The 13,010-nt window shown below is 38.3% G+C and overlaps 1 protein-coding gene across 1 annotated transcript in view; it reads left to right on the top strand.

Moving 5' to 3' along the window:
• LOC111197509 (NACHT, LRR and PYD domains-containing protein 12-like) overlaps positions 1-13,010 on the top strand; it is a 592,302-nt gene that overhangs the window by 202,240 nt on the left and 377,052 nt on the right. The window contains exon 7 of the mRNA XM_049479820.1: positions 9,431-11,106. Coding sequence (XP_049335777.1) covers positions 9,431-11,106 — 1,676 coding nt within the window. The remainder of the gene's footprint in view (positions 1-9,430; positions 11,107-13,010) is intronic.

Below are 13,010 nucleotides of genomic sequence, written 5' to 3' on the forward strand. Positions count from 1 at the left end.
ATCTCTGGTTTTCGGTTGTCTAGCCTATTTAACCGTATCTCCTTTCAGAAAATAAACATTTAGGGCGAAATATGCCTTGCTTATGAAAATTATGAATCATAGTTATGAATCATAATTTTCATATTTGCGTGTTTCGTACGTCCATGTTTGTTATGCACCAATCGAAACGTCTGCCTCTCCGGATTACGGAACTGTGACCCGTTTTACTGTAGGCTGTACTGTTCCTGAATTAGAGCCAAAAGAGCATGTTACAGTGTGAGTTTAGAGTTTAAGGGCCCTATTTTAACGATCTATAGCGCACTTGGTGATTGCACTTTGCGCAGCTGGATTTAGGGGCGTGTCCTGTGTCTTTGGGTGCGAAAAATACGCCTTGCGCAGCTACAATGGCTCATGGGTGAGTTTTGGGCGTAATGTGAAATAAACCAATCAGTGTGTCTGTAGTCGTTACCTTTAGGACCCAGGAGCACGCTGACTTCTGTTCATTCCTATTTTAGCGCATAGGAAACTTCACGCTGTGAAGATGAACCAGCAGCTTAGGGAAGAGTACGTTTATTTTATTCTTTATTCTGTTTATTGTTTATGTAAAAACTGGGTTTGCAACACTGACTATTAAACAAGCAATCGATTATTCACACCCTCATTTACAATGCTGCTGAGCGTTTACAGTTTAAAAAGGATATTTTAGAAAATAGAAATAAAAACTGAGATTTACTATAGACAAATACAATATATACGTAAAAAAGGGAAAAAAGGACATTTTAAAAAGATAATAAAAGTTGACAAAAAGTAAAGAATTTATATCTTATGAAGAAAATAATAATAGCAGTGAAAGTAAAGTTAAATGATAAGAATGATGAGAGATTATCAAACTATATATATATATTATGATTGTATTAATCAAATTATATGTAATTTGAGAGAGAGAGAGACGCGCAGCGCATTTTGCCTGATTTCTCTTGATTAATTATCAGTACATTTGTTGTCTTTAGTGAGTTTATTAACATGAATTTTACTATACTTGTCCGACCTTATTTACTAAAACGCGCTACGCCAAGTTCCACTTTGCGTGCCTGGCGACATTTCAGAGCGCTGAACGAGATTTTAATTAATGAATTACTATATTTAATATTTTAATAAATTTGCCAGCCAATTTCTCAGCCAATCAGGTGCCGAGTTCTGCCAGCTGAAAGGGGACCAGGGGGCGGGGGACCCGGAGACTCAGAGAGAGCAAGAGATTTTCCTGAGGGCAGGGGAGCACTTTTAAAGAAACACAGCACAATTCTCTTTCTATCTGTCTAGCACAAACAAAAAATGCTTTTTTACTGCAAAATGAATTATAAAATTGGTAGTTTTTATTCTTATAAAGTTTCCAGTCCTTTGGAGAAAGAAAAGACCATTACAGCTTCAGATCACAATAATATCTAACCAGAAAAAGGGAGCAGTTTATAATTTTATATGATGATTGTAAACAAGGGCGTAGGTGCAGGTTTGATATTGGGGGGGACACATTTGCCAATATGAACCCAAGCCCACCCTATAGTTTCTTAGAACAACATTTGTGGAAATTACTTTTAATCACAAATAATATTTTTTTTTCTGTATTTAGTTTTTTATTAGTTAACAAGGTGATTTTACAACCTAAACATGTTACTTCACATTACATTTACTGTTGTAAGAAAAAAATATGCATATACATATACATATGACAAAAATGATCAGTTATCACCTAATATTTAAAATAATATAACAGATTTGGTTATTATTATTATTATTATTATTATTATTATTATTATAATCATGTATTGGCATGTCAATTCTGTTGTATATTTACATTTTCTCCACTCTTTAAAAAAAATCCTACGCTTTTATTTTTCTATTAAGCTCTTCTAAAGATTGGTGTCCTTTCATGTAAAAGAATGTAACTTTACATTTCATAAAGATTTTAATTATAAACGTCAGGACATGTGGCCTTACTGTGAACCCTGTTCTTACATATTCTACTGAATATTAACACTGTTCTACATATTCTAGAGCTTCCTCTGCTTTAAAGACATTTAATAAAGTAAGTGGTGGTATGATGTGTCTAATACACTGCTGGATATACATGATTAAACTCAGTAAACTCAGTAAAGGACTGTTTATTAGCTGATCAGCTGGATCAGGTGGAAAACACTATTTTGGGGCAGTGATCAGGGTTAAGAAACTGCTTTAAACTACAAACATAAAGTACTGTACTAAATTCTGACTATCCACTACATCCAGCTTCTAGATAACTAGTTAACTAAATGAATTTTTGTTCATTATTGCTCACAGTAAATCCTGTAATCCTAAATTAATAAAGACAGTTTAAAAATGAAACAGTAATTAGCTGATCAGGTACAGGGCAAGTTGAACATTACGTATATAGTTTATTTTTTCTTTAACGTTGACTTCCAATCTATCTAATTCCAAAGTTAAGCTAACTCACTCACACAGCTGCAGTTTATTAATCACAATGGGTTTAAACTGTGTGCTGATTTAGAGTCTTGTATTTTTAACCAGCTATCAGAAACATCATCACAGTTGAAGTGGTTAGCCTATCGTTACCTTTCTTTTAGAAAAATCCCCGTATATCCAGATCTTAATCAGCTGAAGCTGCTGCACCCCGATCCCGCTGCTAAATCTCACAGCGAGGGGGCGGGGCTTCCCCCACTAGCACACCGCGGGCCGCAAAACCAGCAAGCTGATTGGCCGTTTGTGCTGAGAGGCGGGACTTAATACCTGAACCGGCTCCGTGATTGGTCCGGTCTGTCTCCTCATTAATAGTACAGTTGATCTGAGCGAAACGATATCATTTTTGGGGGGGACAAATCCACCTGTTTCTAATATTGGGTGGGACATGTCCCCCCCATCCCCCCCGGTTCCTACGCCAATGATTGTAAACACTTTATAGCAAAATGTAGAGCTGCCAAAACAATTCATCCATATAAATATTTCATTTTATTAAAAAATAAAAATTGAAAATCTGAAAAGCGCCTAAAATTTCCTGTTTACCATATTTTGGCCATTACATGTTCAGTTGAATAATTAAAGTGTCTTAAATGAATTGTGTAAAGACTTAATTCATACAATTATTTAAGAAAACGTATTTAATAAGAGTGAAAGGCCTTCAACTGTGAGTATGTAATTTCAGGCGGAAATTGGTAAAAAATAGGCTTGGAGCTTAACTTTTTAAACTTGGATTACCCACTTCTACACCTAAACTCGTACAACTAAAAGCTAACACACACACTCTCCAAATGAACTTACAACACTGAATCCGTAGCCTAGACCTAGCAAGCAAACCTCGGCATGTCTTGGCCTGTACCAAGCCATGGCAAATATTACAAATATCCCATTAGTGCATCACTGGGTTACTACAGTATCTTATCAACATATTACTGTAGGAAACATTTAGTTTACCTTAATATTTGTTTTATTTGGATCCCTATTAGCTGCTATCGCAACAGCTGCTACTCTTCCTGGGGTCCAACAGACAAAAGATACAAAGCAATTGCCAAATAATACATTCTAGTCATAAGCACATTCACACACTCTGAAACCATGCTATGACCGTAGACCCCAGTCCATAACATGCTAGCTTCTCCAGCAACAGATCATGATTGATTACGTCAAATGCTGCACTCAGGTCTAAAAGTACTACTCCAACTAACCTTTTCTCTTCTAATTCTTTTAACCAATCATCATTCATTTGTATTAATGCTGTACATGTTGAATGTCCTTTCCTATAAGCATGCTGGGAGTTTGTGACAAGATTGTTCATGGCTAAGTAGTTTTGTATTCTAGATGTCATTATCTTCTCTAGTAGTTTGCCCAGAACTGGCAGTAAAATTATAGGGCGACTGTTTGGACCATTTAAGGGACTTCTGTTGTCTTTAGCTAGTGGGATCACTTCAGCTTCTTTCCACAATTTTGGGTATGAAAATATAGCATACTGGTTTAGTTATATATTTTGTAGCTATTTTTATAATTTTCAATTCCTGCTGTGTGTTCATTTTGTATTGTACTTGTACGTTTTTTAACCTCTTTCATTTACATGGAAGTTTTTTTAATTGACAGGTTTTATCTTTCATGATAACCTCTTTTATATCCATTTTGTTTACTCATTTTACTTTGAAGATTTTGTATTTTGTCTGTAAAATATGTGTTAAAGTAGTTAGCGATTGCTGCGGGTTTGGTTAAAATTGATCCCTCTACCTCTATAGAAGACGATAATTTTCCTTTTTTACCCAGTATACAATTTAAGGTTTTCCACAGTTCTTTGCCATTGTTTAGTGAGTTTCCGATCTTATTTTTGTAATACTCCTTCTTCTTTTTCCTGTTAAGTTTGCATACATTATTTCTCAGTTTACAATTTTCCTTCCACTGAATAGGATTGTTACATTTTACAGCTTCCTCTTTTGCCTTGTCTCTTTGGACCATTTAATTTTTTTTAACTCTTCATCCATCCATGCCGCCTTTATATTTTTTACTGTAGATTTTTTTAGTGGTGCATGCTTTTCAACCACCGGCATAACCAAATTCATAAATATATTCAGAGCTTTGTCTGGGTGTTGCTGTTTGTATACCTCACTCCAGCATTATATCTTTCACATCCTAGATACATTCTTCTATAGTAAACTTTCTATATGACCTCTAAGATAATTATTGGTGCAGTTTTTGCCACTTTGGTTTTTCTTGTTATAGCCACCATGTTATGATCACTGCAGCCCACCGGCACTTCAGCTTTTTTTTGTGTGTTCTAGTCCGTGTACGTACCACAGGACTTGCACCCCTTACTCTGACCCCCCCTTTCCTTCCTTTTCATTTGTAAAAGGAGTATGGACTACCAGTTTGTCATATCTTAGATACGCAATGTCCCCCTTCTCTCTTCGAGTCTTTGTGAATGAACTTTGTGTCCTCTTTCATATCGTCAATTTCCCTTTGAGAGAACTGTAAGCTAGCCTCTAGCTCACATGTGTCTCTCATAACCTCATAGACTCTTTTATTCATATTCTCCTTTAGTAATTGAACAAATCCCTTAAATTACTCTCTTGTTGCTTTATAAGCTGTACAAAAAAAGGAATAATATTTTGGACCTTTCAGGCAGTATTTGTTCAGACCAGCCTATAAAACATTTTCAAGAACAAGTGGTGTAGTCCTGAAAAGTTTATTTGGGTGAGTAAAGCACGTTTGAAGCCCCAAAAATATATTATATTAGCTGCAGTGTTCAAAGCACGTGAATTGTATTCACAAAAAAAATTCTATAGCTCTAGTCGAGGTAATATTTTTAACCGCAGGGCAAATTATTTTACCGCCGCAGTCCTATGCTTAGGTTGTGCCATTTTAAATAAAGGTATTATTGTACTGGATATTTTACTAACTACAGAAGATTGTATAATCTGTGTAGCTGTATATGAACGGAAATTAACAGCCTTTATAAAGTAAATCCACAGCTAACCAGGGATTTTTTTTTTTTAATTCAGACTATTTTTTTCCCCCAACATTTTATTTCTTACTCAGTTATGGGGAGTTTTCCTGTGTAGCGGAGTAAATTACTCCTCTCAAAATGTACTTGAGTAAAAGTAAAGTGACCTATTTTAAAAACTACTTTAAAAATGACAAATTACTCATAAAATCTACTCAATTACAGTAACGTGAGTGAATGTAATTTGTTACTTTCCACCTCTGCTTGTTATCTTACCGGATAACAAGTATAAACGGAGTATAAACGGATTTCCGGATGGCGCGATTTATCTGTTTGTTTTTTTATGTTGCCGGAATGAAATATGAGTAACAAGGCTATTTTAATTAAATTTAATAATTTTTTTATGGCATTTTTTTTTTTTTAGTTCAGACAGTTTTTTTCCCAGCATTTTATTTTTATTTTTTTATTTTGGAGTTTTCCAATGTAGCGAAGTAAATCATAATAATAATAATAATATATTTTATTTGTAACGCACTTTACATTTGAGGCAAATCTCAAAGTGCTACAGCGCAAAAGCATCACCATAAAAGATAAAACAAAAAAGGCAATCAACATGTTATTAAAAATCATATGTTCTGCTAAACAAAAATGTTTTGAGTCCTTTTTTAAAACACTTAGTCGTCTGGGGAGCCCTCAGATGGTCCGGGAGGGCATTCCATAGACGAGGGGCTACAGCGCAGAAAGCCCGGTCACCCATGGTGCTAAGCTTAGTTCTAGGTAGGAAAAGGCGATTTAAGTTTTTAGAGCGTAGGGATCGTGATGAGGTCAGCGGCGTAAGTAGCTCTTTCAGGTAGGGGGGGGGCGGTGCCATAGATGCACTGGTGAGTAAGGAGAGAGACCTTGTATTCAATCCGAGCAGAGATGGGAAGCCAGTGAAGGGAATGAAGAATAGGGGTAATATGTTCGTATTTTCGCACCCTCATCAGGATCCTAGCAGCACTGTTCTGGATGTACTGTAGTCTCTGAAGGCTCTTGCTAGAAATCCCAGTGAGGAGAGCATTACAATAGTCCAATCTAGAGGAGACAAAAGCATGGACCAATTTTTCAGCATCTGGTAAGGAAAGAGTAGAGCGAAGTTTGGCGATATTCCTAAGGTGTTGAAAGGAAATCTTGCAAAGGTGTTTGATATGGGCTTCAAAAGTAAGTTGGGGGTCAAATCTTACACCAAAAATTTGTGACTGATGAAGAAAGAGGAATATTGTCATCAAAAAATGCAATGCTGGTTATGGATGATGACTGTATCTGATGTGGGGTGCCAACCAAGATGGCTTCAGTTTTGGCACTGTTCAACTGGAGAAAATTGGGTTTCATCCACAACTTTATCTCTTCCAAACAGCCAGCAAGTGTTGATTGGGAGGTTGATGATGATGATGATGATGATGACGACGATGTTAATGAAGCTGCAGAGGAGTCTACTTTCATGTAAAGTTGTATATCATCAGCGTAACAGTGAAATGAAATTCCATAGCGACTGATGATATCACCAAGAGGGAGCATATATATAGTGAAGAGAATGGGGCCAAGAACTGACCCCTGGGGGACTCCACAGGTCATACTGTGTGTCTGAGACCTTGTATTTCCGATGGAGATGCATTGTGTTCTGTCAGTGAAATACGACGGAAACCATGCCAAGGCAGTGTCCGTGAGTCCAGTGGTGTAATGTAGCCGGTTTAGGAGTATTCCATGGTTCACAGTATCATATGCAGCAGACAAATCAAGGAGGATGAGGAGGGAAGAAGAACCAGCATCAGCAGCCATCAGTAGGTCGTTTGTGACTCTAACCAAAGCTGACTCTGTGCTGTGAGCAGAGCGAAAACCAGACTGAAATTTCTCAAAAAGGTTATTGTGTTTTAGGTGGTCCTGGAGATGGGCAGCAACTACTTTTTCCAATATCTTGGAAAGAAAGGGGAGATTGGAAATGGGCCTGTAATTTGCAAACACTTCAGGATCCAGGGTGGGTTTTTTGAGAAATGGTCTGATTATGGCAGTTTTTAAAGGAGATGGGACATGGCCAGCCTGAAGAGAGTGATTTATTACAGTGGTGATCAGAGGATTTAGGGCAGACTTGTGTGTTTTCACTAGAGCTGTAGGAAAAGGATCTAGAGCACAGGTGGAGGTTTTCATCCTGCTGATGATGTCTTCAACCACTTGCTGTGAGGCTTCCAGAAAACAGTTTAGAGGCTGAGAAACCTCAAAATGTGAATAGACAGTCTGCACAGGTAGGATCGAATCACTCAACAGGTCCGAATGAATGGAGTCAATTCTTGTTTTAAAAAAGGTCATGAAATTATTACAGTGTTCTTCTGTAATTTCTGTAGGTGAGGAGACTTGTGGTTTGAGAAGATGATTGACAGTAGCAAACAACTGCTTGGAGTTTCCTGGACTGTTTTTAATGATGTTTGAGTAAAACTGAGACCGAGCCTCTCTAAGGGATTTTGAGTAGGCCTTTTGATGTTCCCGATAAGCTAACTTATGAACAGTGAGGCCAGCTGCTTTGTGATGTCGCTCAAGGACACGCCCAGCTGCCTTCATCTTTCGCAACTCGTTGGTAAACCAGGGGGCTGAGCGAGAAAAGGTGACGTTCTGGTTTTGGTTGGAGCGTGAATATCCAACAAACTACTCAGAGACTTGTTATAAAAATCTACTGCATCATCAGCTGATGAAACATTTGCATTAAGGTGTTGAAGTTCAGCTGTCAGGGCTCAGGGCTTCTGAGTTGATGTTCTTCAAGTTTCTAAAGGAAATTTCACGCTTGTGAAATTTGACTTGTGTCAAATTGTAGTTGGGTAAAAGTAAAATTACCTATTTTAAAACCACATAAAAAAATTACAAATTACTCATGAAATCTACTCAATTACGGTAACGTGAGTAAATGTAATTTTGTTACTTTCCACCTCTGCCTTTAAATATACACAAGAGGTAGCATATATATACACAGGGTAGCACAACTCGACAGAACACCTGATGATGTTTTTTTAATTCAAATGAAGCAACAGGTGTAGTCAATCATAAGGTTAATGTTTTTTAATCAACCTCAGTGTGATCTATAGTTCTATTAATCCATTTTCAGCGTTTCATCCGTGGTTGAAAGGCAGCTTTTCTGTGTGTGTGAGGCTCGTATGTGCCTCTCTCACACACAGCTGAACTTTTTGCCGGAGGGCGGGGCTGCGCTCATGCAGCCATTCTCTCTCTATTGAATGAATAGGATGCCCTGTGCTGGTGGACGGGGAGAGGGTGCGTCTTTCTTGCGGGCCGCACTAACACAAAAAATGAATTTTAAGTCGCGGGCCACAAAATATCGGTTCTCACTACAGGCTGTCTCTCTCTGAGGATGAGCCTGCGGACCCCTAGAGGGTGCTTCGCGGCCACCTGGAGGTCTCTTGGCATGTGTTGTATGTACCAAGCCACAGCAAACATTGCAAATTCACCATTAGTGCATCACTAGGTTACTAATATATCTTTTCCACTATTGACCGTAGGAAACATTTAGTTTACTTCCGAAAAGAGTTGTTTTTACATCCAACTGTGCCAAAGCCACTTGCTGCAGCTGGAGACGCATTAAAGCATTAAAAGACCCACTAAAGTATAGATGCCCAAAATTTCCACATATTTAAGTTAATGAAGTCTTTGTCACTTGACAACTCTGGCAGTAAAGTATTCTGTAACAATATCATGCAGACCAAATAGATTACAGCTTATGATTTATGTGTGTTAAACACATACTACCATATGTAACCTAATAGTGCATTAAATGTCTGTATGAATTTTATAAATTATAGTGTGATGTTTTACTTTTTTTATTTCTATCATACAGCGGCTCTAAGAGAAACAGAAAAAGAGAAGCTCAAAAGGATCATCATCTATCGCTATGCAACATTATACGAGGGAACAGGAAAGAGAGGGAAACAGATCCTCCTGAACGAGATTTACTCAGAGCTGTATGTGGTGGAGGACTGGAGGGGAGGAGTCAATACAGATCATGAAGTGATTCAGATGGAAGCCAGACCCACAACACATGCATCAACAGACAGTGTAATGAAGATCAGTGAGATTTTCCATGGAGACTTTAACATTAAAAAAGTGCTCACAATGGGAATAGCTGGAATTGGGAAAACCGTCTCTGTTCAGAAGTTTGCTCTGGATTGGGCTGAAGGAAAATCCAATACAGACATAGATTTTGTTTTCATTATTGCTTTCCGAGAGCTGAATCTTCTAAAGGATGAAGAGTATGACCTTCCAGGACTACTTCTTCATCTGTATCCACAGCTAAAACATTTAAAAGAAGCTGGGCTTTTTGATGATGAGTGTAAATGTGCTTTTATCTTGGATGGACTGGATGAGCTCAGGAAGCCTCTGGATTTTAACCAGAAGAAAATGTCCTCTATAACAGAGAAGACAACTGTAGACGTTCTGGTGACCAGCCTCATCACAGGAGCACTGCTTGAGTCTGCTCTTGTCTGGGTCACCTCCAGACCTGCTGCAGCAGATCAGATCCCACCAGAATACATCCACCGGAAAACAGAAGTACAAGGATTCACCACGGACCAGCAGAAGGAGGAATACTTCAGGAAGAGAATACAGGATGAAGAACAAGCTAACACAATCATCTCACACATTAAAAAGGCGAAGACGCTCCACTTCATGTGCTACATACCAGTCTTCTGCTGGATCATCTACACTGTGCTTCAGGAACTCATCAAAAACAAAGTAAAAGAAATCCCTAAAACTTTAACTCAAATGTACGCACACTTCCTGAACATTCAGATGGACACAAAGAGAAAGAAATATGACAAGACTCTTCATAAAGATACTAAAAACCTGCTGGAATTCAACAGAACTGAGCTTCTGAAACTGGCTGAACTGGCTTTCAAGCAGCTGATGAAAGGCAATGTGACGTTCTACGAAGAGGACCTGAGAGAGAGCAGGATTGATGTCACTTACTCTGAGGATTCTGGGATCTTTATTGAGAACTTTAAGGAGGAATGTGTGCTTCACCAGAGTAAAGTCTACTGCTTTGTTCATCTGAGCTTTCAGGAGTTCCTGGCTGCTGTTTATGTGTTCCACTGCTACGAGACTAAAAACCTGGAGGAACTGCAGTGTTTCAATCTACGGCATGAAGAGTGGTCTGAGAATCTTACACTGGATGATCTGCTGAAAGGAGCTGTGGATGAATCTGTAAAGAGTCAGAATGGACACCTGGATCTGTTCCTCCGTTTCCTGCTGGGTCTCTCACTGCAGACCAATCAGAGACTCTTACAGGGTCTTCTGACTTTTAAACACAGCAGCACAGAGGAAACCAAAGAACATATCAAGGACTTAATCAAAGGACATTACGGATCTCTTTCTACTGAGAGATCCATCAATCTGTTCCTCTGTCTGTCTGAAATGAAGGACCAGTCTGTCTCCGGAGAGCTTCAGGAGTATCTAAACTCAGAGAAACACTCAGGACAGGAGCTCTCTCTTGGACAGTGTTCAGCACTAGCCTACATGCTTCTGACCTCAGATGAAGTTCTGGAGGAGCTGGACTCGAAGAAAATCAGCACATCATCTGAAGGTTACAGCAGGCTGATCCCAGCCCTGATCAAATGCCGAAAGGCACGGTGAGTGATCCACATATATTCATTTTAATTCAAATAATGTCCCTAAATACTAAATACAGTTAAATGAAGTCTCCACATACCAGAATGTTTATTCAGTAGTTGTTTTTTGCTTATTTGTATAGAACCTGTCATTAACAGGGGCAATTCAAAGTTATTTACATAAACCAGGAAAAATGCAAAGACATAAAAAGTAAAAGCAAAAAGCATTAAAATGTAAATTTTATTAATCATTAAAAAATAGTGCAGTGTTACAGTAATCAGTTCTGCTGGAAATAAAGGCATAGATGAGTTCAGGTCTACTTTAGACAGAACTGTAGACAGATTAGAGTTTACTTCAAAAGGGATTTGGCTCATAAGGATTTTGAGGGAAAGGCAAAGTCAGTAACAGAATGGTAGCAAATTTAAACAACATATCCAAGAGTAGTCAGGAAACACAAGGGTAAATCCAGCAGCACAAGGGAGCAGGCAAAAGAGAGGTCCAAAATATATAACAGTCGGCAACAGGTAAACAATAGAATGGGCGAGGCAAAAGACGATAAACAGTAATACAAAAATGGGTCAGAAACGAGGAAAACTATGAAAGTCGACGGACTCTTCTTCGCACATTTTTACTGCAACTGAAGAAAATGATCTCTTCGTAGTGAGAATAAAAATGACGTATCTCTGCAGTTGTTGTAAAATGGTCAGTATTTATTACAAGAAGCAGTAGCATGAAACTTGGTTGTAACCTGGGTGTAACACCCTGTAACTCACTCTCATTTATGAGTTGATAAGATCATCTCCACAGTGAGAGCTGTTGTTGCTGATTTGTCTATGTATGCACTTTGTGGAGAGACACCGGGGTTTAGACCATAATTATGATAACTAGGGCTGTCACATTAACGTGTTAATTTTGATTAATTAATCACAGAACACAACACACAAATATATTAGCGTTGATTAATCACATGGGGGAAGTTTATGTATGTAACCCTGCTAAATAATTAATTTTAATCATAATTTTATTAAATATCTAAATAGTTTCTATAATTTTTCATAGTGAATTAGCTCTTTATATTTATTTTTACTATTTGTATTTCATCTTAGTTACTCTCATATACTGAACTCTGTTTTGTGACTGTGCAAAGTGGAGGGAGTGCTCCTGCTCCTGTTGCTGCTGTAGAGATAAAGAGAGAGGGCTTTATCTTACACTCTGATCAAGGCATGTTGTAATGCTCATCACTATCTTACACCCCACCAACAGTATATTTTTACACCTTCCACCTGCATAGTTTTAATAGCAGCAGAGCTTCTGAATATATCTACACTGATGGGCGTGGTGTTCTGGAAATGAGGTGTGTTCAGGTACAGGCACACAGGAGCTCCACTGGCTGAATACAACTTATAGAGATGCCAACAGTCAGAGGTTCATTGCTATCTTGGTAGTAAATTGTCATCACAGGCCTCTGCTGAGATGCGTTGGAAATATCCAGGTAGCTGCACCAATAAATTAGCAATCTGCCAAAGTCAGAGCGCACCTGGCTCTTAAAAGGAAAGATGAGCAAGAGACATGCTGATTGGTTTATTTCATGTTAGGTCCAAAATTAACCACACCCATGATTAATTAAGATAATTAGTACAGGACTTATGTGCATTTTTAGCTGTGCAATGTGTACTTTTCCCTTCATTATGATAGCAAAGACACACTGACAAGCCCTAAATTAAGCTGCACAGTGTACGGATGACGGCTCGTCTGTAAAGTTTGATAAAATAGAGCCCAGAGAAAGAAACTGAACATCTAACTGAGTGAGGTTGAGCCATGTATTTTAATTTGCTCTTAAGAGTGAAGATGCATGTGTTACCATCTTCTTTCTACTTCCGGCGCCGTGCTGAGCGGCAGCCTTTCCAGTAGCCTTTCCAGGTGG

This window comes from Astyanax mexicanus, chromosome 1, assembly GCF_023375975.1.
Source record: "Astyanax mexicanus isolate ESR-SI-001 chromosome 1, AstMex3_surface, whole genome shotgun sequence".
Taxonomy (NCBI): Eukaryota; Metazoa; Chordata; class Actinopteri; order Characiformes; family Acestrorhamphidae; genus Astyanax; species Astyanax mexicanus.